General features: G+C 40.8%; 1 protein-coding gene across 1 annotated transcript in view; it reads right to left on the minus strand.

The window, feature by feature from the left end:
* Positions 1–27,019, minus strand: part of klf12b (Kruppel-like factor 12b) — a 104,999-nt gene that overhangs the window by 9,002 nt on the left and 68,978 nt on the right. The window contains 2 exon segments of the mRNA XM_034187032.1: positions 15,745–15,880; positions 26,090–26,630. Of these exon segments, the coding sequence (XP_034042923.1) occupies positions 15,745–15,880; positions 26,090–26,630 (677 nt within the window).

Here is a 27,019-nt window from a genome sequence, read left to right on the forward strand (position 1 = left end):
GGTTTTCATGTATACCATAACCCCTTTCGCGCCAGAGAGTCGCTGCAGTCAAAACAACATAGAGAATCCACATGATGACAATTGTAATTGAATATTATACTACAAAAATGTAATTTTTTTATAGTTTTCATCACGGTAATAAGAGACTGCATGCATGATACCCTGAAAACTTGCTAAAACAATTATAACAAATAATCCATGTCTGCTACGTTTAATCTGCGTGGAATTTAATAAATGGAAACTGAATTTCAGACACATTATATATATATTAGTCTGGAACAAAGAGGACAAACAGTGTTGTAAAGAACAATAATCAAGACGTTAAAGAGCAAACTTCACTTTCTCCCAGAGCGTAGCTCACAGCAGCTCCCATTGAAAATAACGGAGAGACAGACTGTGATTCTCGCATGTTTACATAAAATAAATGCAATAACAACATCTATAAACCCAGAGAATATATTCATGAGAGTTTTAGCCACAATATAAAAATAGTTTTATGTTGCGATGTTAATGGTGTTGGCCGTGTGCAGCGGTTAAAGTGCAGCCCAATCAGAGCGTCTCAATGCAGTTCTCAATGTTACTGAGATCTCGCAGCACAGCAACCTCTCCAAAGTTTTGCGGGATTTGAAACCTGAAAAGGGTGGACAGCGTAAAGTTGGACACGTGATGTCTGTAAACACATTAATCCTCGTGGAATTTCGATAAAGCACATGGTTAAGTGATGTGGAATTGCCAATTAATTACGTCTGTTGCATTCAAGTCAGCTGCTGAGCTAGCTAGCTAGAGTATCCAAATATACAACTTTTAAACATATGTCAAATCATAATTCATACAGTAATTTAGCTCAGTAGTTATCCTGAATAGCACAAATACATAGCCTTCAATTGAATGATAAATAATTTTTCAGGTAGCTAACAAGCTAACTAGCTAAGTCAAGCAGTACAAAAACATGTGCTTCAATTAAATGTTAAATAATTTTTCAGGTGGTGGCCAAGCTAGCTAGCTAGCTAGGTTGGGTAGTACAAATCCATATCCTTAAATTAAATGTTAACTCAGAGGTAGGAGCTTGAGTACCTACCTTCTTAGCTTAGCCTAGCCAGCTGCAACACTAGCTCACCAAGCTAGCTTGGCTAGTTAGCATATTGTTATGATGAGCTTGGACTTCTCAGAATCACTAAAAACGTGAAGAGTGTTTGAACTAAAATTGTATTACTGAGAAACAAAGCTGTAATTGCTAATTGGTTTAAAGAACTGACATTTGAGACCAAAATATAGAACATCACACATATTAATAATGCCAACTGCAAGTGTTCTGTTGAGTTTTTACAGGGAAATGGTTTGACTATAATACAGCACTTTCTTGAGTTTGTGGTCAGTTTGCTGTGAAACCTTTATGAATTGTAGCTGTTGTGTGAACATTGACGGGATGATGTTTCTCGTGTGAGGCCAGGGGTCAATTCACATGGCCATAAACCCTGTGTCACCCTGGCATCACGACTGTGTGAATGAGTCTGTTTGTGTCTCCAAAAGCAGCAGAACAAAATAGGAAGTGCAGCTGAAAAGGATTTCAAACAGATTTGACCTCTGTTTTGGTCAGTTTGTTCCCCCTTTTTTCAAGCGAGAGAGAGAGAGAGAGAGAGAGAGAGAGAGAGAGAGAGAGAGAGAGAGAGAGAGAGAGAGAGAGAAAAGGGGTTTCCCACAATTCTGATACAATACTACACACATATTTTTCTAACTTCTCAGAGGAAATTGGGTTACAACAACAGGCTGTTTCAGCACAACATATTATGGACCTAATAGTGAAATTATAAGAAAACAGGAAAGTGTGAACTCTGTTATGTTGAATGTTGTGCCACAGACCCACGATTAATGGGCCTTTCGATGGGAACTATGAGCCCTTGGTTCCTGTCAAACAGCAACTTACAGTGCTGGGAAACTATACCAATGTGGAAGTGCCAACACCTGCAATTCCTTAAATGGCCACTTGAGGCTGTCTCCAAAAGTAAGTCAATTCCTACAGAAACCCATATTAAAAAATACAACTTTAAAGTGGAAATAGACATGTTTACAACCAGAGCTTTTCTTCGTTCATGGCAACTGTACGGGGGTGAATTTTTACAGAACTCACCCATTTCAGCCATAGACATATGAATAATTATGGGCCTGGTCATTCTGAATGACAGCTGGTGTGCTGGATCGAGGGCGGAACTGGCAAGAGTTGCTAGTTGCTGCAGGACTTAACTGTGTTTGTCCTTTCTGAGAATTTTATTACAATGATTTTAGATAAGATGGCTTGCTGTGCTGTTAATTGTACTAATGGACCACCTAAGAAGTCTATACTCCAGTATTTCCATTGAGTGAAATTTTGATATAATTTCATCTGTATGTTAGCACCATTAGCAGTAATTAACAGGAATCAATACCTGGTGATATTGTTACAGTGATAGTGCCAGGGTTACAGAGGCAATATGCTGACCGTAATTTTAATTAGGGATGTACTGAACCACATTTTTTTCCACTTCCAATCTGATCCCGATACCTGAATTTGGATATCTGCCGATACCAATACTATTCCAATACCGGAGCTCTGTTTGCTTTATTATTATTATTATCATTATTGTTGATTTTATGAGGATATTTTGTATCCCCAGTTATACAGCTTAATGATGAAGTGGTATAGAGGAAGATTTTCTTAAAAACAATACCTGAAAGTTCAACTACAATTTGCCAGAAGTCATGCCAGTCTTGCCCACAATCCACCTTTTTACCCATTTATGCATTAGCTGGGAGTTAGGTGAAGTCAGACACTGCCAAGATGCCAACATATGAGTTTCAAACCCCCTCTGTGGGTGACGTCACGATGGGTTTGTCTTTATCCAGTTTATGGTTCCCATATTATAATCTGTTCTACTTATCTTAGAAATTCTGATATTGGTCTACTAAAAAAAATATACAGAGCCTCTTCAAATTTGTATCCCAGTGATTATTATACAATTTGTTAATGAAATTAAAATATATGTGTGCACTGAAAAAGAGCCTGCCGGGCATTCCTGTACCTTTCCAAGAATGTTACCTAACCCTCGCCCCAACTTCCTCCACCTGGTCTGGTCCACAACCCAAACACCCCGGGGACCAGCTACACTTCTGCCCCAGCACACATACACACATCTACCTCCTCTTGCTCTTGTCTTTCTAGCTCGCTCACTGTCTTCCCACCGCCTTCACTTTGCTCTCCCACAATAGCCTATCCAGCAGTCCTCAGGGAAACGCATGAATATGGAAGAGGCTGCCCAACTAGCACATGACTCTCTCTCTCTCTCTCTCTCTCTCGCTCTCTTTTCACTCTTTTATTCATACCTGGATTGGACGCTGTAGGCACTCCCGTCCTCCACCCACACTTGACCGACAACAGCCTGATGACTGCTTGTGTAAATGTGAATGACAAATTTACATCTAGCTGTTCGTTATATGCAGATGATGTGCATGTTTAAATTCACAGTGAAATGTAAAATACACTGTTCATGTTGTTGTCTTGTTTTTATTTTTTTTTTAAATCTTCTTCTTGAAAATGTATATTTAAAAAAAATTGATTACGCATCCTTGTCCATAAATATTTGGACACAAACAAAGCTCAAGTTATTTTAGCTGTGTACGACAACAAGCAGCTGAGAGCAAATAATGAACAGACATCAGCCTTAATGTGAAGGTTTTGCATCCATTTTGGGTGAACATGTAGAATTTATTTTTTGTGAGGGATGCTCCTTTGCGACAGACCAAAAATAACTGGACAAATGGCTGTTTCATAGTCAAATGTGCATTATTTCATTTCATTGTCAACAGAACAAACAAACTTGACTTGTAAGTGTTGCCATTTGTGTGGCCTTTGTGCAGTCCTACTAGTATTAACTCAGTAGTGCCACGCAGTAATTACCCATGACACAGGAGATCTCATGTGATTTTCACAACTAACAAAAGTTCCATGAAAATAGAGAGAATTTTACATTGTTAGAGATTTTTACAAAACCTCTCATGAAGTAGTAACAATCCAATCCCTTGTTTATCACCCCATGGCACCACTGGGGTCTGTTGGAGCATCAACGTATGAAAGCTATTCTTGGAGTAGTTCCTCCTTATTAGGGATGTCCCGATCCGATCACATGATCGGAAATCGGGCCCGATCACATGGTTTCAGACTTGATCGAAATCGGATGTTGCATCCCGATCAGGAATCCAATATAGATTTTATCCCCATTATTTTGATCGGCGCTATTTCAAGCTCATTATTGTAGATTAATGAGCCTTTCACGCGTCAGAAGCATCAGAGGCGTCATGAGATGCATTGCTTGAGGCGTCAGAAGCGTTGCGTCAAAAGCCGAGCTAAAGCAACGCTTCTGACGGGAGTGCGCATTGCCGCTTGTCGGCAGGCTGACACGGTCAAAGTTCAACCACAATCTTTTTTTTATTATTATTTTATTAAATTTATTTTTTTTTATTGAACAAAAGAAAAAAACATAAGTTCAACCCAATCCAACTTTCGACGCTCTGAGCTGTGACGTAGCTTAGCGCTGTCCAATAGCAATGACGCATCGGGGCAAAACACGGAAGACTAGTGGCAGAAACCACTGATCTGTACAAAACAGAAACGTGTTACAGGACTGCTCATTTATAGAGCAGTTTTCTGAAGAAAAATCCTTGGAAATGTTTTGTTGTTCTTGTTGTTTGTTACCTCAAAATTTCTGATTACTGTTTAAAAAAAGTTTAGAACACTTGTACTTAAAATAGCTAAATCAATAAATGGTTCTTTAGAAACCTTTCATCTGTAAATTAAAACCACCTGTTATTTCAGATTAGATAATTTCTTGTTTAACATAAGGAACATTGGACATTTATTTTTAGACAAATAAAATAACATGGAAATTTGTACATTTTTTTAAGTCTGGTAGATTATTACTTGAGTGTTCAAGCTACCTTAAGGAGACGTGCACTGTTTAAGTGATAAATAATAAAATAAGGTGATTAAAATGAAATATTATATATTTAGCATTTGTTCATTGTTCATTCACCTTTTTAAAGTATTGGATTGGGACTCGGTATCGGCAGATACGCAAAAATCTGATCGGGACATCCCTACTCCTTATCTGTCTACATACATACAAAAGTAAATGAGTCCACCCACCACTTTAATCATATCTTAGATCTTGTTCTGACTGATGGTATGGAAATAGAAGACTTAACAGTATTCCCTGAAAACTCCCTTCTGTCTGATCATTTCTTAATAACATTTACATTTACTCTGATGGACTACCCAGCAGTGGGGAATAAGTTTCATTACACTAGAAGTCTTTCAGAAAGCGCTGTAACTAGGTTTAAGGATATGATTCCTTCTTTATGTTCTCTAATGCCATATACCAACACAGTGCAGAGTAGCTACCTAAACTCTGTAAGGGAGATAGAGTATCTCGTCAATAGTTTTACATCCTCATTGAAGACAACTTTGGATGCTGTAGCTCCTCTGAAAAAGAGAGCTTTAAATCAGAAGTGTCTGACTCCGTGGTATAACTCACAAACTCGTAGCTTAAAGCAGATAACCCGTAAGTTGGACAGGAATGGCGTCTCACTAATTTAGAAGATCTTCACTTAGCCTGGAAAAAGAGTCTGTTGCTCTATAAAAAAGCCCTCCGTAAAGCTAGGACATCTTTCTACTCATCACTAATTGAAGAAAATAAGAACAACCCCAGGTTTCTTTTCAGCACTGTAGCCAGGCTGACAAAGAGTCAGAGCTCTATTGAGCTGAGTATTCCATTAACTTTAACTAGTAATGACTTCATGACTTTCTTTGCTAACAAAATTTTAACTATTAGAGAAAAAATTACTCATAACCATCCCAAAGACGTATCGTTATCTTGGCTGCTTTCAGTGATGCCGGTATTTGGTTAGACTCTTTCTCTCCGATTGTTCTGTCTGAGTTATTTTCATTAGTTACTTCATCCAAACCATCAACATGTTTATTAGACCCCATTCCTACCAGGCTGCTCAAGGAAGCCCTACCATTATTTAATGCTTCGATCTTAAATATGATCAATCTATCTTTGTTAGTTGGCTATGTACCACAGGCTTTAAGGTGGCAGTAATTAAACCATTACTTAAAAAGCCATCACTTGACCCAGCTATCTTAGCTAATATAGGCCAATCTCCAACCTTCCTTTTCTCTCAAAAATTCTTGAAAGGGTAGTTGTAAAACAGCTAACTGATCATCTGCAGAGGAATGGTCTATTTGAAGAGTTTCAGTCAGGTTTTAGAATTCATCATAGTACAGAAACAGCATTAGTGAAGGTTACAAATGATCTTCTTATGGCCTCGGACAGTGGACTCATCTCTGTGCTTGTTCTGTTAGACCTCAGTGCTGCTTTGATACTGTTGACCATAAAATTTTATTACAGAGATTAGAGCATGCCATAGGTATTAAAGGCACTGCGCTGCGGTGGTTTGAATCATATTTGTCTAATAGATTACAATTTGTTCATGTAAATGGGGAATCTTCTTCACAGACTAAAGTTAATTATGGAGTTCCACAAGGTTCTGTGCTAGGACCAATTTTATTCACTTTATACATGCTTCCCTTAGGCAGTATTATTAGACGGTATTGCTTAAATTTTCATTGTTACGCAGATGATACCCAGCTTTATCTATCCATGAAGCCAGAGGACACACACCAATTAGCTAAACTGCAGGATTGTCTTACAGACATAAAGACATGGATGACCTCTAATTTCCTGCTTTTAAACTCAGATAAAACTGAAGTTATTGTACTTGGCCCCACAAATCTTAGAAACATGGTGTCTAACCAGATCCTTACTCTGGATGGCATTACCCTGACCTCTAGTAATACTGTGAGAAATCTTGGAGTCATTTTTGATCAGGATATGTCATTCAAAGCGTATATTAAACAAATATGTAGGACTGCTTTTTTGCATTTATGCAATATCTCTAAAATCAGAAAGGTCTTGTCTCAGAGTGATGCTGAAAAACTAATTCATGCATTTATTTCCTCTAGGCTGGACTATTGTAATTCATTATTATCAGGTTGTCCTAAAAGTTCCCTAAAAAGCCTTCAGTTAATTCAAAATGCTGCAGCTAGAGTACTGACGGGGACTAGAAGGAGAGAGCATATCTCACCCATATTGGCCTCTCTTCATTGGCTTCCTGTTAATTCTAGAATAGAATTTAAAATTCTTCTTCTTACTTATAAGGTTTTGAATAATCAGGTCCCATCTTATCTTAGGGACCTCGTAGTACCATATCACCCCAATAGAGCGCTTCGCTCTCAGACTGCAGGCTTACTTGTAGTTCCTAGGGTTTGTAAGAGTAGAATGGGAGGCAGAGCCTTCAGCTTTCAGGCTCCTCTCCTGTGGAACCAGCTCCCAATTCAGATCAGGGAGACAGACACCCTCTCTACTTTTAAGATTAGGCTTAAAACTTCCTTTTGCTAAAGCTTATAGTTAGGGCTGGATCAGGTGACCCTGAACCATCCCTTAGTTATGCTGCTATAGACGTAGACTGCTGGGGGGTTCCCATGATGCACTGTTTCTTTCTCTTTTTGCTCTGTATGCACCACTCTGCATTTAATCATTAGTGATCGATCTCTGCTCCCCTCCACAGCATGTCTTTTTCCTGGTTCTCTCCCTCAGCCCCAACCAGTCCCAGCAGAAGACTGCCCCTCCCTGAGCCTGGTTCTGCTGGAGGTTTCTTCCTGTTAAAAGGGAGTTTTTCCTTCCCACTGTAGCCAAGTGCTTGCTCACAGGGGGTCGTTTTGACCGTTGGGGTTTTACATAATTATTGTATGGCCTTGCCTTACAATATAAAGCGCCTTGGGGCAACTGTTTGTTGTGATTTGGCGCTATATAAAAAAAAAAAAATTGATTGATACATGTGTAGAACCCAACATCTATATGGCCTTCACTCTCATTCTATTCTACAGTTGATGGAAAAATGCTTTTAAATATGCTGTTTCTTCCACATCCAATAACTTACAGACTGAACTGAAATTGTCAGAACTGATCGAGTTTAAATCTATCATGAAGGATCAAGAGGAAAACTCCTTTGGTCAGTGACTGCTTTTAAATGTTTTTATGATGGTATTTTAGAAACTGTACCTGTATCCCATGCTGGCTGGATGCTGTGCTTTTATTTTATAATCCAGCAGGATTGAAACAAGTCATACAATTAATTTGACAAATTTCAGTAACAACTAATCATCAACGCAAGTGAGATATGACTCCAAATGTGTTGACTGTAGTTATGTTGGAAGATTTAGTAAAAGCTGACATGATGAACATCCATAAAAATTGATTAGAAACCGCTCACGCAACAACATATTATGTTCTCCACTCAGATTGCAATAGCCAATCACGGATTAGCCTTTCTGTCCATCATTTACCTGTATTTTGGCATGCTTGGCGCCAGAAAGTTATGTTGGATCCAAAAGGATCCAAAAAGGCTAGGACCCAAAGTTATATTGGATCGGTTCTCACTGACCAATACCGTAAGAGCTTACTGCCAACAGCTAGCCAGTCAGAGCACGGCATACGAAGGTCAGGAACTAGCTGACAGACACTGGTTGAAAAAACGGCAACAAACATGTCAACAATAGCAGAAAATCGTCTGCCAGCGAGGTTTGCTGAGTTCACAGAGGAGGAACTGGTGGAAATATTGAACTCCAAGGATGCCAAAAACACTAAGAAGGTAGACAAGCACGCTACTGATGTTTTAGAAGCATTCATACGACGTGTAGCCGAGTCCAATATAACTTTTCTGAATCCAATATTATTTGTATAAAGATTAGTCATATTTTGCATGGTTAAATACACTAACTCTGTAATTTGTAGCTAATGTTAGCAGAGAAAATTAGCAGTTAGCCAGATGAAAAGGAGAGTAGTGTGTTTAACCAGACTTTAGCATATTTTTGATGACGACTGGAGCACTGGAGATGTGGATCATTAAACTGCACAGTCTAATCCTTTTAAAATAATCAAGCAGCTGTGAAAACAAGTAAAAATATCCCATTTTTGAGAATTCTGTTGGTAGTACTCCACATCACATTATCCTCTGCTTTCCTCTTGTAAATGATGAGATACAGCAATACAATCATCTCACAGTGGTACTGTAGGCTTCTGTTCCCCTGCAGATGTCCAGAGAGCGCATGTGTTGTGTCAAAACAGAACGCACGTTCTTCCTCTGTGTGGCCAAACCAGCATGTAACTCAAGAAAACTACAGACTGCTTTGTTTTTCACGGACAAACATGCAAGTCTGTGTTCCTGTTGACAATGGCTGACCTCCTTCTACAACCAGCTGTTCGGTCCACTGTGCCGGAACACGTGCGTGCACATGGCGCAAATACATGCACGCACACACCGGCGTGTGTATTCTCATGCGCACACAGGTGCACACACACATTGGTTTCCACACAGCTCAGAGTGCACTTTCCACGCGGAGAAAGTGAGTGTGTGGGAAGGCCCTGGCGGGGCATTGCTGAGCCTGGCTGGCGATTTATCTCCACAGTGAAAGCTCGGCCAGTGGAAGGTTGAATCCTGCCAACCCCTGTTCTCCTCTGACCACCCGGAGCCCACGTGTGGCACTCAGGGGTGCGCCTGTCCCTTTCAATAACCTGCACCGAAACCTGAGTCCTCCTGCTTGTGTGTGTGTGTGTGTGTGTGTGTGTGTGTGTGTGTGTGTGTGTGTGTGTGTGTGTGTGTGTGGTGTGTGTGTGTGTGTGTGTGTGTGTGTGTGTGTGTGTGTGTGTGTGTGTGTGTGTGTGTGTGTGTGTGTGTGTGTGTGACACACACTTCCCTAGAGCACAGTGACCTCAGGGGCGGTGCAGGATTTACTAATTTAAGTAGAGTGCTGTGACCAGTTTTTATCGCAGAGGCACCCCTGCAAAAATACTGATTGAGTACTACATAGTACATACATTATATAATACATACGTAATTATAAGTTAACTATGAGGATGCATTTCAGGGATCTGTGTCTGTCACTGATTGTTGTGTGCAGCTCTACACAACATGCAGCAGAAACTGGTGTGACAGCAACCACACTCTGAATAGTGAGTTTGCACTCGGGGTGGCCACAGTAGATCCAAGGTGGATCTGCATATTTGATTTGGCATAAGTTTTACCCTTCCAGACACAACTCCATGTTACATGGAGAAATGTGGCAGGGATGGGGTTTGATTGATTTTTCTTTCAGTGGCATTACTGGTAGCGCACTCTCTGGCATTTTTTTGTTTGTTTGTTGTTGTTGTTGTTGTTGTTGTTGTGTGTGTGTGTGTGTTCAAAAAGTTGTGTGCCCCCCTCCCTGTTTTTCTGTTATTTTGTGCTTTCAAAAATTCATTTTATTTATACAGAGCCAAATCATAAGATGAGTCGCCACAAAGCGAAACCTTTCCTAACCCCGAGCAACCACATTTTCCAACAGTGGCAAAGAAAACTCCCTCAGGTAGTTTTTTTGTTTTGTTTTTTTAAATGTAATATATTCTTATAATATAATAACAACCCTCAAGCAGACCAAACTTGATGGGGTGAACATCTGCTTTGGCCAAACTAACAAAACAATATTCATTCTCAAGGCATGTTTTGTTTTGCATGATATACTACAAAAAGTTAAGCATTTCATGCATATTCCTATAAATTCCTGTGTACATGCACAAGAGAATATTCAGAAATGGGCATTTGCATTTTAATTAAGGTTAGAGATAGGTTTGGGGTTGAAAAGAAAAAGAAAACTTACTACTAAGATATCTCAAACAAGAGCAAACTGAGATTTCTGACATGCACCAGTCTGGATCCGGATCACCTCCCAAATTCAGCTGAGTCTTCCATGGCCCAATATCTATCTGTGGTGCAAATTTGGTGAGAATCCGTGAAGTATTTCTGTGAAGGCTCTCAGTTGTCCAGGTGGTTTCCATTGTAGAGTAGTTTGAATCTTCAACTGGACTGGGTTGCTTGATGCAAGGACATTTTGCTTCTAATCGCAGAAGCTTCCTCAGCTAAATTTCTTGCTCTGGTAGTCTGACTTCTGTGTTGACTGGAGTTGAAAAAATTTCGTCTCCAGCTTTTGCTGGCTTCTGTTTTTCTTCTCTACAAGAGTCAAGACAGAAGTCAGACTACCAGAGAAAGAAATTTAGCTGAGGAAGCTTCTGCGATTAGAAGCGAAACGTCCTCGCGTCAAGCAACCCAGTCCAGTCGAAGATTCAAGCTTCTCTACAATCCGTGAAGTAGTTTTCACATAATCCTTCAAAGCAGGGGTGGGCAATCATGTGCCATAAAGGGCCGAGACACTGCAGGTTTTCCGTGCAACCAGTCACCTCAGCAGGTGATTTCATTAATGATCAGGTGTCTCAGCAGGTGATTTCATTGACAACCAGGTGTTTATGTTCAGAGGAGAAGCTCATCAGCAACCCACCTGCTGAGGTGAATGGTTGCATGGAAAACCTGCAGTGTCCCGGCCCTCGATGCCCACCCCTGCTTCAAAGCCTATATAAAGTGAAATCTTGATCCATAATCTGGATCCGGATCACCTCCAAAATTCAGTTGAGTCTTCCATGCCCTAATATCTATCTGTGGTGAAAACTTCATCAAAATCTGTGCAGCAGGTTTGACATAATCCTGCTAACAGACAGACAAATAAATAAACGGTGGACGTAATCATCTGCATCTTAGTGTCTGTGGCACCATTTTTTCCCACGATTTTCCTATGAATTTTGTGTGAGAACAGGCTGGACAAAAATGAAACAATAAGATGAAGCAAAGCTACAAGGAACTGTCAAACATGCAGAGAAAGACAGCAGCAAGATACATATGGAGCCCAGAGATCACAAAGACCAGTGGCTCAAAAGACAAAGGAGATGAAGAAAGAGCCCCAAGAAAATGGGCTACAAATGATTAGTCAGGTGTTTGCATGTCATTACAGGGTTTTTTTTTTTTTTTTTTAACCACATGATGGTCCCTTAATCCACACTCGACACACTCTGCATGTCAAGCATCCCCCACATAGACCCAAATAAACAAATATTTTTAGGATTCTGTAGAAATAAAACTCCAGAGTGATGAAATAGGTTAAGGACAGAACAAGATCTTTTCAAGCACAGTTTGACTGAAGGCTCTTGTAGAAGACACTTTCTTAATTCTTGGCCCTTTAAAATGAGGGGAAAAGTACAAAATATTCAGTTCCAGAAAATTCTGAAAAGTGTACATCTATGGAGACATCCATATCTACTGCAAACAGTACAATCTTTGATCTACACTAGCTGCCACGTGCACTGCACTGAACCAGGCTGAAGATACGTACAACCCTTAATTTCAATTTTGGCAAGTTGGAATAGTTAAAATAGCAATCTTCTGTCTGTCTTTGTATCATTTGCATTGGAGATCAAGAGGCACCCAGAAAGCGCTCATGAAGTCACTGGACAGCATGGTGTGACGATTCCAATGCCTTTGCAAGAGAACGACCATCCAAGTCTTTTGGGTCATGGTCCTGCCTGTCTTATTGTGTGGTTGAAACTTAGACCTTCACCAGTGGCCTGAGGCAAAAACTGGATGTCTTTGGAGCAAGGTCTCTTTGAAAGCTCCATCTGGTACACCTGGAACGATTTAGTGTCAAATGAGCAGTAACTTATGGAGACTGAGGAGTAGATCCAACGAGTGGCACCATGACCCAACCAACCCCCCGATGGTGGACTGGACACCTGCGTGGACTCTCATCAATTGTTGTTGTGTTGTGTTCTCTATTGTAAACCTTTTTGGTAGAATGGCCTAAGCAGAGGGTTACCCCTTTGAGTCTGTTCTGCTTGAGGTTTCTTCCTCAGTATCATCAGAGGGAGTTTTTCATTACCACTATCACCTGTGTGCTTGCTCTATGGGTTGGTAAGGTTAGACTTTACTTATGTGAAGCACCTTGAGGCAACTTTGTTGTGATTTGGTGCTATTTAAACTAAATAAATTGAATTGAAATTGAGTATCTCTTACACTGCGAAGGAACGTTGGCCACCACATTTTGGCTATGTGGCACATTTCAATGAGCATGACCCAGCCACATAGGTGCTTCATTTTTGAGGACTCCAGTGGCTGAGATGGCTCATATTTCACCTCAGTGCGGCCGAGATATGCTTACTTTCAAAATACTGGGGTGGACCAGCTGTGTGCCTGGAGGGTTGCCATCCATGACCCAAGAAGGCTCTGTGGTGTGGTGAAAGGCAATGCAGCTCATGTGTTGGAAAGGACCACTGCAAAGATGCACAGTAACATTCTTTTCCAACACAGTAGAACTTCATATAGTCTAATAAGCAGAACACAAAACCCTGTAAGCTGTACTTTAACAACCAAAACACAGCCAGATTGTGTCACTACTGTGCAGACCAACCTTGTTAATGCTGGTACATGATTAGGAGCATTCTTGCACACAAGCAGGGTCCTGGAATAGTTTCCTAGCTGTTAGTCTAAATAATAGTCCTATGGGCATTAACTTGAGTCTGGCCAGGCTGCTCGTTCTGACTGTTCTTGCTTTATGGGAAGTACAGGAGGAGGCCAAATATTTCCCTGCATTTGTGCTTCTGATCAGAACATGCTGTCATCCACTGCAGAAGGAAATCTCTACACTCAACACACACACACAGCAGCAGCAGAGGACTTGGGAGGTCTTTAAACCGAACGAAGCATCCAGAGTGTTGGCGACGTACGCAGTTGGACTCATACATGCACCCGCACAGATGGAGAATCTGGGGCGGATCAAGCGTCGGGGTGGCCTGTGATCACTGGAGTGATCCGACGGCACGCTCCCCCAGAAAATCTAACAAATCTATGGCCTTTTTCCTGCATTTTAATGCAATATGTGAAGCTAAATATTGTCTCTCTGGTCATCATTTTTGATACAGAATATTAATGTTAAACACTGGAAATCTTCTTATTCTGCTGCAGCAGCATCCATCAATCAGCATTTGTTTATGTAAGATCTTTCCTATATTTACACCTTTGGTCAGTGGCTCAAGGAGGAGTTTCAACCCCCCCACCTCCAAATCCACTACATATCTACCTGATGGATTCATCAACATTTTAGTAAATCTCAAAAATATTTTTGGAACAAGTAACTGCATGCATGTGTATTTTTCTGACATTTCTGAGTGATGCAGTCAGTTTGTACCTGCATCATAAAATCTGCCTATTAACTTTTTATTACCCACCCACCCCCACTCTTCCTCAAATTGTAATCTTGAAATTGTATTTTAATACCTGATGGCTCACTTGGCTGGGTTTGCTGATTGAAGGAAAGAAAATTCACCAGGACTGTCTAGAAAAGAAAACAATCCCATCATATAGAATTTCATGACACAAAGTGTGTATTTTTACCAGGTATTGCAATATTTACTGGTGTTTATCGAAAAACTAAGGAACCCATTATCACCAAAATAATGAAATGCCATGTTCGCCATCACCCATGCGTTTGTTTCACCCGCTGTCGCTCTCCCATCTGCGGTTCTCTTCCCAGTACCCGGTCTCACCTGTTTCTAATCACCTGTAATCAGTTTGCAGCAGTCGTACGGCTCCTCAGCCTTCAGTCATCACCAGACTGCTTCATCCCGCCCTGTCAAACTCTCCAGCCAGCTGTTATCCAGACCAGAATCACATGAATGATCTCAAGCTGCCTTTGGACCGCCGTCTCATTTGCTTGCTCCTGGTTGGGTTTATCTGCCTTGTCCTTTGCCTGCCTCTGGTTCCAGAACCTTTGCCTGACTAACATTGCCTGCCTGCTCCCTGTCTGTTGGACTGACTTGTCAATACTGAACCATGGCTGTCTCCTCTTCCACTGATTGATCTTCTGCCTCCCTGAACTCATCGGTGTCCTTTCACTGCAGTTGGTGCTGAAAGCTGAGTCTCCCACAGAGGACTCCACACTTCCTCACCCCTGCTTGGGGTCTAATGGATTCCTGCTCTCATCTGTGGTGATGCCAGTGGTGACAACTAAAGCTAAGTTGAGTCCATGCTGATCAGTATTAGGATGTACACCACATTGAGAAGACCTGTAGAGAAGTCCCTGTATCTGATGGTTGTGAAATGCAAATTTCACATCTCCACAATCTCCTTTATGGGGTTTAACTTCTTGCAAGGAAGCATCTAGGTGGACCCAATCAAAGCATCTACAGTTGCCAAGAATTATTACTTATTAAATTCATATTTACATAATTATTGAAAAAATATTGGAGTGATTTTTTTTTTTTTTTTACTTGGTGAAAATCCCATTAACGTTTGGGGACGATCCACAGAAAGGACCAAATTCAACCATTCTTGAAATAATTTTTAGCATTGTAAGATCTGGCTGGACTTATATGTATGAATGACTGTTTGGAGGTATGAAGTCTTATAAGTGCATGCTTCCCCCCCCAAAAAAAAGAATCCCTCCAGTGCAGCTCCAGTGATATCTTATCTTACTTTGGAAAAGCAACCGTTTAAAGAAAATATTGCTTTTTAGAAGAATACAGTTCCAACACAGTGAGGGGCGCTGAACCTCCCAGAACACTAAAATTACCATCAGCCAATAATAATGAGTCAGTGTGAACAGCAGACTGCCTTCTCAGTCCTGTGAAAGACCGAGAGCACAAATCACAGCTTACGACAGACAGCGTGACTTTGTTATGAGACCACATGTAGGATGCGTAAAAGGAAGACAAATTAAACACACATTGTGATACTCACTCTTGCACAGCTCGGGCTATAGACAACGCCGTGGAGCCGGTCTCATTAACACTGTCCAAGGTCACGTTTGGCAGGTCGTCGTCATCGCTCTCACTTTTTATGTGCCTTGGCGACAGGCCGTTGGGGTCTGTGTGTGCTGCGGGGAGGGGACACCAGAGTCAGACACATGATACGGCGGCATGGAAACCTACGAGGCACGTTGAATCATGTTGGGTGCACTGGAAAGTGCATCCACACGTAATTTGACTTGTTCACCTTCATATGTTTCAACCATCTGCCTCTAGGTGGGTTTCAAAACAAGATATTTTAGTTTTAGGTTTGTCACTTATGTAGACAGTTGGTTGTCAGGAGCTGCCAGTCAAACTGTGCTCATCTGAAGGGCAGGATATCCTGGGCAAAGTCGAAAGCAAACAGGCGCACACCTATTTTTACTCCTTATCATCCTCCAGCCAACACCTTAGTGATAAGGAGCAGGGCGGAGCTTTGTTTTTGGTACTGTAACCATCACTGTTAGTACGGACGCTTCCTCGCAGGAGGTTAACAGGATTTTATTTATTTTTTTATTAGTTTTATTAAATGAGCTGTGTCTGCTTGCCTGTTTGCTTTGCGAGCTGCGTGAGGAAGCTACATCTATTCTACAAGTTGTGACAACTTCTCCCTTGGTCACCTCATTGGTTATATTGGCAGAGCCCGCAGCCATTCTGTCCTCTCGGTCTCCATGGACACAGGCCACGTGCATCTCAGATAACTCAAGGGATGAGTGTCAAAAAAATAAAGACCTGCCTGACACGGCATGTCAGAAAGAAGTCATTGGCAATTCCCTGGAATAAATTTAAAGAAATTATCTCCACCATGGAGGCTGTGGATTTTTTTGCCTCTATTTGCCTGTTTAATTTTAACTCCACAAATTGTGGTGTTTGTCTTTACGCAGGATTGTTCAAATTTCAGATAATCAAATCAAAAACAAATAATCCATTTTATGAAGCAGAACCCATTAAATTATGGGAATCATTTGTCAACATTGTAGAGAAAAACTTCTAAATCTGTAGAGACAAAAAATAGAATTTTTGCACACACAGATGTGTGGTTTATCAAATTTAATTTAATTAATTAATTTAATATAATTAGCTTATAATGCGCCAAATCACAGCAAAAGCCCTCTCAAGGCGCCTAACATAAAACAAGTCAACATAAAATTGAATAATTAAAAATGAATAAAAAAATTCAAATACATAAATAAAAACAGAAGTAAAAGAATAAAACAAATAAAAATAAAAACTATGCATAAGAAAGAGAATAAAAATAGGTTTTGAGTCTTGACTTAAGAATGTCCACAGACTCAGACTGCCTCACGGTCGCAGGAAGACTGTTCCACAGGGTGGGTGCACGATACGAAAAGGCTCTTTGACCTGCTGACTTCTTCTTCACCCTGGGAACACAGAGAAGTCCCGCATCCTGCGAGCGCAAAGCCGGGGCCGGCACATAGAGTTCCACCAGATCAGCCAGATAAGATGGCGCCAGTCCATGAACAACCTTATAAGTTAATAACAAAACCTTAAAATCTGCTCTCACAGAGACAGGGAGCCAGTGCAAAGATGCCAAAATGGGTGTGATATGTTCAGACCTTCTGCTATGTGTCAGAAGTCTGACGGCAGTGTTCTGAACCAGCTGAAGACCCCTAATGCTGGACTGTGGTAACCCTGAAAATAGAACATTACAATAATCTAGTCTAGAAGAAACAAAAGCATGAATCAGGGTCTCAGCATCAGCCATGGACAGGATGGGGCGGATCCTCGCTATATTTCTCAGATGGAAAAAAGCAGTCCTAGTAACATCCCTGATGTGGAGGTCAAAATGTGCCTACTTTATACCTTGATAAATTAGAAGAAAGAAAAAAAAAGAAAGAAAGAAGTCCTACATATGCCCTGATGCCAGCTGGTACCAGTGCCTACTCCCAGATTCCATAGTGTGAAGTGAATGAAAGTCTGCCACACCTCCAGATAGGACACCAGTCTGACACAGGTTACCATATTTACTGGAGTATAAATCAAACATTTTTGTTTGTTTGTTTGTTTGTTTCATTTCTTTATTTCTTTATTTGTATATGGTACTCACTTTTTAACAAAGTGTTTAACAAAGTGTTTCCCTGGGAGTGAATTTAACAATAATGGACAGGAACTGAGTAGTGCTTGTGCACCCCACAGCGTGTGCTGTTATTTGACATAAGGAAGCAAGATGTAAAAATAAACATGGTGTATATAAATATGGGTATTTATTCTTTTATTATTTGAGTTTATTTTGTTTAGTGCATTGATTCCGGGGAAAGCCTTGTTTAAATTGTTATCATCATTATTATTATTATTATTATTGTTGTTAATGAATGCATGATTTATTTATTTTTTTCCACATATATGTCACACCAGAGAAAAAGTTACAGGACCTCCCAAATTAATAATAATTAAAAAATCTGGGATTTCTACTCCTGACAATACAGTATTTTTCCAGGCAGACTTGGTACCCATTTACCACTGGGTGGACTAAGACAGTGCAGATCAAGTGTCTTGTCCAGTGGCACAAACAGGGAGTCTGTCTGGGAATCAACCTGCTTAATACCCTGTGACAAAGTGGGTATATAAAATGGATGGATTGTTAAGGTTGGAGTGTGTGATTAGAGTTTGTGATATTTTGTACCAAAGTTGTGGGGTTTGAAAAATGAAACGAAAAAAATGGAATTCTCCGATACCTCCACCTGATCTTTACACAGCTCTAGCTGCAAGCATCAAGGAGGAAGAAAAGCAGTGGACAAATATGATACAAACTACAGTTACAATTTTGGATTTTCAGGTATGTGTGTGTGTGTGTGTGTGTGTGTGTGTGTGTGTGTGTGTGTGTGTGTGTGTGTGTGTGTGTGTGTGTGTGTGTGTGTGTGTGTGTGTGTACATACGAGGTCTGTTAGAAAAGTATCGGACCTTTTTATTTTTTGCAAAAACCTGATGGATTTGAATCACGTGTGCTTGCATGAGCAAACCTTGAACCTTTGTGCGCATGCGTGAACTTTTTCACGCCTGTCAATTGCATCATTTTCTGGTAAGCAGCCTTTGTGTGGGACGTGTGCTGTGCGCTCGGCGGATTTTCATTTCAACGAAAAAGACGGAACGACTGGAGCAGCGCCACATCACATTTTGCCAGAAACTGGGCGACAGCCAGGTGGAAACCATTCGGAAGATTCAGACGGCAAAATTTGATGTGGCGCTGCTCCAGTCGTTCCGATACTTTTCTATCAGACCTCGTATAGAAGTATGCATGCATAGTGAACCCCTTTATGTAGGTGCGTCTGAGTATTGCAAGCTTTACGTAAAAAATACTCTACAGTTGACTTTTGACCTGGATTTTTGGTGGTCTGTAATGCAACTGCTTTCTGCTGCCACAAAAAATTAGTGCACATGGACTCATTATTTAAAGGGCTATGGATATAACATTTGAATCAGTTTTTCTGAATGTTTTTAGCTGATCTCCAGGACACTTGGTGGAATGGTAATCGTTGCTGACAGGGAAGACCTGAGGTTGGAAGATTTATTGATTTGAGCATTTATTAAAAGCTCAAATAAACTTTTCTAAAATGAACATATATATCAGTTGTAGTGTTGTGCACATCCGACACAAGTCAATAAAGTGAAATTTCATGTACACCCAAATCGAGATATGTTGCAGAGTTTATGTTAATGACATTTGAAAAAGGGGCAGCGGGTGTTGTTGTTGTTTTGTTTGTTTGTTTTTTTAATACATACATGCAATAATATTTGGTTAAATGCAAAATTATGCAATTGTTCATCCTGGTGGAGGAATGAAACAATACTTCAAAATCAAAGAAAATTTTATTTATTTTTATTAAAATGACAGTTTAAAAAAAATATTGGATGCCTTGAGTATCACTTTCTCTGTCATTGCAACATCAGGCACCTTTGGAATTTGCTCAGGAACTCCAGATTGTCATATCTGGATTTTGAGTGCGTGTACATTGCATTTTGGATCTTGCCTGAAATCCAGATTTGTCAGATTGCATGCACTTGAATGTCTGCTGTTCTGTTTGGTATGGCACACCACAAAGACTGCACGACGTGGACTTGACATGTCTCAGATCTTGTGATATTCTTGTTTCTTCAAGAGGAAATTGTCAGAAACACCGGCTCTATTGTCAGATAGTTTTCTGCAGCTCTTTGCAGCATCCCCCCCGTACGCCTGGTGCTTTTTGAAAGCCATCAGGATGCCACCTCCTCTGCCTTCTCAGCCGAGACCGTGGTCATAATGGTCCATAATAAGGGTCTAGAGAGCAGACATGGTGTTATTACTGGGGGGGACACACAGATAATGCTGCAACTCTGCTGGAGCTCATGCTTTTAAATGTTCTAAGCTGCTGTCGCGGCGCAGCACATGCAGAGCGGTGACCAGCTCGCCTACCCCACCAAAAACCTGTAATTAGTCAGAAATGCACTATATGTTGCAAAGGGGTATTTTGAGCGAGTGGCACAAAGGAGGAGTGGTGGAGAGGTGGGCAGAGCACCGGATTTCTTTCTTTCTCTCCTGTTGTTTCCAGTCAAGCCCTGTTTCCATGGCAACCTCCTGCCGGAGACAGAAGTGAAAGGAAGGATGCCCGCCCTCTCTTCAAGAGGATGGCCACCCTGCATGTGTGCGTGTTTACACTGTGTGCGCGTGAAAGTGTTTGTGGGTTAACGGCCGAATGTGATTCTGCACTTGTATTAAAAGTCCTTAAAACAAATGTCTAATTGATTATTTCCTGGAGCTTTCGAAGCATTTTTTACGTCGCGACTCCTACTTGAAATTTTGCACAAAAGCAAAAGTGTTGCCACTTTGGGGCGGGTGAGGCGAATCGGTTGTTGACTCTGTGATTCTTTGTTTGGTTTTGAAGCTTTTACACTCAAAAAACAAGATGAAGAAATGAGACAAAACTGGTTTTGCTGCATAAAAATACCAAATATTTGTGTTCGGGTCACGATTTCTGAAAGTCCATTTAAGTGCTTTTTAAAGTGACAGTGTGTGCAATTTAGTGCCACCTAGTGGTGAGCTTGTAAAATGCATGATTTTGCACAGTCTGTTTTCAATGCACTTTCATTGCACTGCTTCATGTCTGTATTGTGATGATGAGGGCTTTTTGGCGGGGGGGAAGGGTGGGACTTGCACCCCCACTTCAAACCACAAAAAGTAAAGGTCAAAACTGAAGAGTTACATTTTTATGTAAAATGTGCAGAAAAGGATTAACTTAAACACACAGAAATAAGATGCAGTACTGTCTTGTACAGTGTATGACACTGCCCCCAGTGGTGAACAAAAGGAAAGCAGGCACACATTTGTCGAAATGCTAAATTGCAGCAGCAGCGTAGTCGTAGAAATTTGAAGAAGATCCAGTCTGAATGATAGATTTATTCTGTTTTTTAGCCCTTTATGATATGTGGATGTTTACACTAAAATTTATACACCGAAAAATAATACCAGTTTGTACTAGTAATACTAGTTTCTAACACTAGTTTCAAATTCAACAAAGTCCTGTTAATGGCTTTTCATCAGCTAAAATATACAAAATATAGATCAAAAGGGGTTTTCAATGTTAAAATCACATATCCGCTAAATTCGCAATACTGATCAGATGCGGATCAAAGTTAGTCTATTCATTGAGAGTGCCAGTGTGCACCACATTATCACAAATGAGAGTGATTGAGACACATTTGACTGAGATATAATGCAAAATGTACATCAAATGGGCTTTTCAATATTAAATTCAAATGTCCACAAAATCCACAATCCAGATCAGATCCAGATCAAATGTTGTTAGGTGATAGTGAGTGCCAGTCTGCATCTCACTTTCAAATATGAGAGTGATCAGGGCACATTTAAGATATAATGTAAAATATACAATAAATTGGGTTTTTAATGTTAAATGGTCACAAAATCTGTAATCTGGATCAGATCCGGATTAAACATTGTCAGTTGATAAAGGATGCCATCCTAAATAATGCTCTCAAATATGAAAGAAATTTGATCTTTTTTGACAAAGTTATGAATTTTTGAAAATTAATTCAATATTGAATATAGGGATTTTTCCAATTTGCCAAGATTTTTCCTGACTTTGTCCTTTGACCTATGACCTTGAAAATTGAATGACTTCTCGTCCATCAGGATATGAATCCTCTGTAATAATTTCATAATGATATATGGAAAAAAATTGTGGGTTCCAGGCTGTTCACACACAAACAAACAGAGGCGAAAACACAGCCTCCTCCAATGTCATTGGAATGAGCCATTTACTGTGTAATATACAAGAAAACCTTTTACAATATCAGAAAAATATCAAGTTTAGACAACCTGGGATTTTTTTTTTTATGATTTTAAACATATTCAGGCAGACAGAGGAGTTTATTTCAGGTTATATATTTTTCATAAGTATTAGATTAAAAAAAAACAACAAGCCCAAACCCCCAGGATTAACTTTAAGTCAATAAATATGTCAACTCTACTTGCAGAAATAGTTTGAATTATTTAACAAACTGAAAAAAGTTTTTGGAATGTGGCATCATTGTTGGCTGTTTTGGCACAAAATGAATGTAGTGTGTATTTCTAGTAAAATCATGTTTCGCAGAAAACCAAAACATAAGTACAAATTCACTGTTTTTCCCACAGGAGGGCGGGGTGGGGGGTGGGGGGTGGCTACTGATTGATCGACAAGCGTATCAATCAGATTCTCTGCTAGTTGACCACTGAATTACTACAGAGAAGGACTTTAAATTTGAAGTCCTCCCAAATGTGAAATCACCAGGAAGTAAGAACACTACATTTCAAGGCAGAGGCTATCTTGTGTTTTTATTGGTTTATATCAAGAACGTAACACAGGGGAGGTGGTCAAGTGGTTAGTGGGCTTGGTTTCAGTGCTGAAGGTTGCCGGTTCAAACCCCACCCCTGCCTCATTTCTCCATGTAATGTGGCGTTGTGTCAGGAAGATCATCCGGCGTAAAACTTGTGCCAATTCAACATGCAGATCCACCTTGGACCTGCTGTGGCGACCCCGGGTGCAAACAAGGGAGCAGCCGAAGGGTCTTACTTACTCACTCTATATATCGATAACGTAGTATTACACACTGTTGTCTTTGGGCTCATTTTGTTCTGGAGAAGGTAATTTTCCATTGATATGCATACGTTACTACTTTGATGGAAAATACCATTTATACAAAACAGCAAACATGGTTTATAGGGTGCTCAGCCCGCCCCCAGGCCGCCCTGGTTTAAAGCAGTTAAAATAATGATACACCAGACTACCACCAGACAGTCAAATAGACCATCCATCTATCCATTTTCTATACCTGCTTACTCCAATCAAGGGTCACGGGGGGGTGGCTAGAGCTTATCCCAGTAGTCACCCTAGACAGGATGCCAGCCTATTGTAGGACCACATATAGACTTAAACTGTACCATGATGTGGATTTTTGGCCACACCCCCAACGAATTACAATAAATATACTTACACCTACTGAGGCACCCAATGTCCCCACAAAAATTATATCTGCCAAGTTGAGTAATCCTTGTGACAATTTGTTATTATTTTTATGACCCATTTCTTATTGTCCCACCAACAAAAATATATTCTGTCCACTGATTCTGAATTTTTATCCCAACATACACTAAATCCTGGAAATTTGTAGATATTATCATTATAAATGGGCCTGATTTTTTTTAAATAAAATTAATGAATATAAAAATTAATGATTTTTTTTTTTTTTTATGCCCATCTTGCAGTGTAAAAGAAAGTGGGGAAATCCTGGATGTGCCTCTTGATCCAGAGCTGCTTAAAAATTTGAAGTGATCTTTAACCCCTGCTCCACCCTTCAAAAAAGTTTCATGAAATCTATCCTGGTAATTTTTGCACGATGCTTCTGAGATTCAAACAGATTTAAACCCTCCTTGGCAGCTGCAGTGATGTTCAGCGTGACGCGCATTTAGTTGTGTTTATGTGCCGTTTGCTATCTATCCTTAGATTGTCTGTTCTGACCACACCCAGCGTGCACTCTGGCTCCTTTGTGCTCAATGCCTCCAGCGCCGGGCAGAGCTGATGCTGTACTATGAATATCTGTGTGTGTGTGTGTGTGTGTGTGTGTGTGTGTGTGTGTGTGTGTGTGTGTGTGTGTGTGTGTGTGTGTGTGTGTGTGTGTGTGTGTGTGTGTGTGCCACCCAGCCCGTGTCCATCCACACCCTCTTATGCAACGAGTCTTGTTTTTCCCATCCTTCCTCCCCTCGTGTCCTCAGGCGCAAACGCCCAGACTTTAAAAGGGCCCATTCTGAGGGCCACCACACCCATCAGGCTGCAGCACATGTTCTAATTACACCTCCCGTTTCAGCATGTACACACAGCACACACACACACGGGTGTGTGTCGAGTGTCGATCATTAAGTGTTTCTCTCTTGGCAGACAGAAAAAAAAACAAGACGCAGCGACTTTTACAGCCAACTCAGAGTTTCACCGCGGTGAACGGGTTCAACGACTGTCGCCTCGCTCCTGGTGGCCGGCAGTTAAACTGCGCCGACACAGAGATCCGTATAAAACAGGAGAAATGGGTCTGTTAGTCAAACTGGGCAAAGATAGTGAGTATCCGGCCTCAGACGTCTGGATGTCTGATCCAGATTGAAAGTAGCCTCTTTGTCGAGCTCATCTTCACTTTGACAAAAGCTGTCACCAAATTTCACCTGCACAAACAGCATGGGTTGACGGTGGGTTCATGCCACTCTGATTTTGATGCTTCCTGATCTTTACCACCCCACAACTGCAGGTGGCGCCATACACTGTTCTTCTTTGCACCTATTACTAAACAATACTAGCATGCAAGCATCATTCAAGTCATTAGCTTGATGACATTCACTGCTTATTTCTGATTTTTGTAGTGGTATTTGGAAAAATGCAATACCTCTGGTGCTTGCGTTTTATACTTTAGCATCAACCATGGGTTAAATTACTGGAGGTACGGGGGTCTGAAACTCCCCCTTCCCCCCCAAACTGACGGCGGCGCGACTCAGGGTTGCTGCGAGACCTTCACCCACTTGCCTCAATTCGGATAACGGACTTCTTCAAATTTAGTGCACATAAACAATGTCAAATGTTTATGTGCTGTCTTTAATTGTGATGTGTCCCATTATTAAAGTAAACAAGTAATAATTGTGGACTAATTGCTGTCTGAGGTAATTGGAGTGTAAACATAATTTCTCCACTGTGAGATCAATAAAGTATTATATCTCAGACTCTAAATAAGACAGTTTGAGGCTTTCAAAACAATTTTATATCCTTACCTGTAATTATAAACATTACAGTATTTAACATATTCGTGTCTGGAAAAATCATAAGATTTCAGACACCCATAACATGTACTGTACCATTTCGTAAAGTTAGGTGAACGTCTCGTGTGCTTGATTCACTTTCATAATTACAGTGGGTTATTTAAATCTAAGATCTAGTGGCTAGTGCTACCCAAAGATTAGTTTAAAATAGGTTAACGTAAGTAGCTAGCTAGCTTCTTTAATACACTTTGCTTTCTTACATTCTGAGGTACAGAATTAGATCAAGCGTTAAGTGTTGACTAATGAATGTTAATGTTCTAACTTTGGGCTTAAATTACATTTTGGTTAATGTGTATTATCTAGATAAAGCTAATGTTTAGCTAACTTATATTAGCTAATAACCCACCCACCCCTGGATTGTCACTGTTTGATCCACACACTGATCTCAACAGAAACTATAGCGGTTTTCCTGCCAGTATGTAGACCAAGGGGTAACTTTGAGGTAGCTGAAATTTCACATCTATTTAATTCAATAAATCCTCCCCTGTTTCACTGCATTATGACACAGACAAAAGTTGCACTAAGTCACAGCTGCAGAAGCCTGTATCTCCTTTAGAGTTGTCATGGGTGTCTTGGTGGCTTCCCTCACTGTGGTTACTCAGTTTTTTTTAGAACTGTCAACTCCAGACAGACTTATCATGCTGTTTGTATTTCTTAATAAATGATCTCTAAGTGAAGCCCAAGACGTAATTAGCAACTTGGAAATATTCATGGAAACAAAACTGTCTGAAAAAGCGATGATTTGTATTAAAAAATTATTTTTTTATTTAATTTGTCTGATTACTCGTGGGTTCTGTCTCCTGAGATTAGAGGGACTGAGTGTAAACGCGGCTGTGATTCCTCAGTGGTGAATGTGACATTGTTCTTAAACCCTTTGAATTAAAGCTGTCCAAATACTTATGGACCAGACTGTAGATCAGGCTGGTTAAAGTGCGAGGCAGACGAGTCTCACCTTTGCCGTGGTTTTTGGCTTTGTCCAGCAGAGGTAGCATGAGGGCGTTGTTGAGGCTGGAGGGCGATCGCACCGCAGTGGTGTACATGAGGGGCAGTGACTGCACCACGACTGGGATCCGGTGAACATGGCTGGTTAGTTTCCCGGCTCCCTGCAGGCTCAGAGGGCTGGACGGAGGTGGCGGCACAGAGTGCAGGATGTGCAAATACGGCTGACCTCTGACCCCTGAGCCGGGGGCAACCAAAGGGCCTGACGTAAGCACCGAGGAGGCTGAGGTGATAACCGATGGCGAGGAAGAGGAGGAGGATGATGACGACAAGGAGGACGGGGAGAAAGTGGATCTGAGAGGGGAGGAGGAGGTGGTCACGGAGGTGATTGATGACGATGAGGGGCGGGGCTTGTTGATTGACAGGTCGACTGGCTCGGTCTGCGTGTGGAAGTGCGGGTCATGAGCGAGCAGGTCTTCTGGAGGTTCGGGTTTAACTCGGCTGAGAAAGAAGGGGACGCTGTCCATCGCAGGATAACGGCGGACTTTAGGTGACTGTGGGAGAAAAAGAAGCACCCAGGTCAGACTTCACCTCCAAAAATTCATTTTCACTACTAGAGCAGTGCTTGTTAGAAATCTGTGCATCATTCCAATGAATGGAAAGCCAACTGCTAAAATTGCCAAAGGTGCCTCAAGAGGGAGCCACCTGCCATGTATGGTAACAACTGAAGAGACCATAGTTTCAGGAAAATATGTATTTCCACATTTTTGACATTATTATTTTTTGGATAAGTTACACATCATACATTTACCACCCCCGGTCCAAAAATTGCATAATGACAGCTGATGCATACCAAAAGATTCCTGGCAAAAATAGATTGGATAAGGAGAGATGTGAACAGACAGAAGGTCGGATAGACAGAAGCTCCACAGAATTTCATCAT

This window comes from Thalassophryne amazonica, chromosome 14 (genome assembly GCF_902500255.1).
Source record: "Thalassophryne amazonica chromosome 14, fThaAma1.1, whole genome shotgun sequence".
NCBI lineage: Eukaryota > Metazoa > Chordata > Actinopteri > Batrachoidiformes > Batrachoididae > Thalassophryne > Thalassophryne amazonica.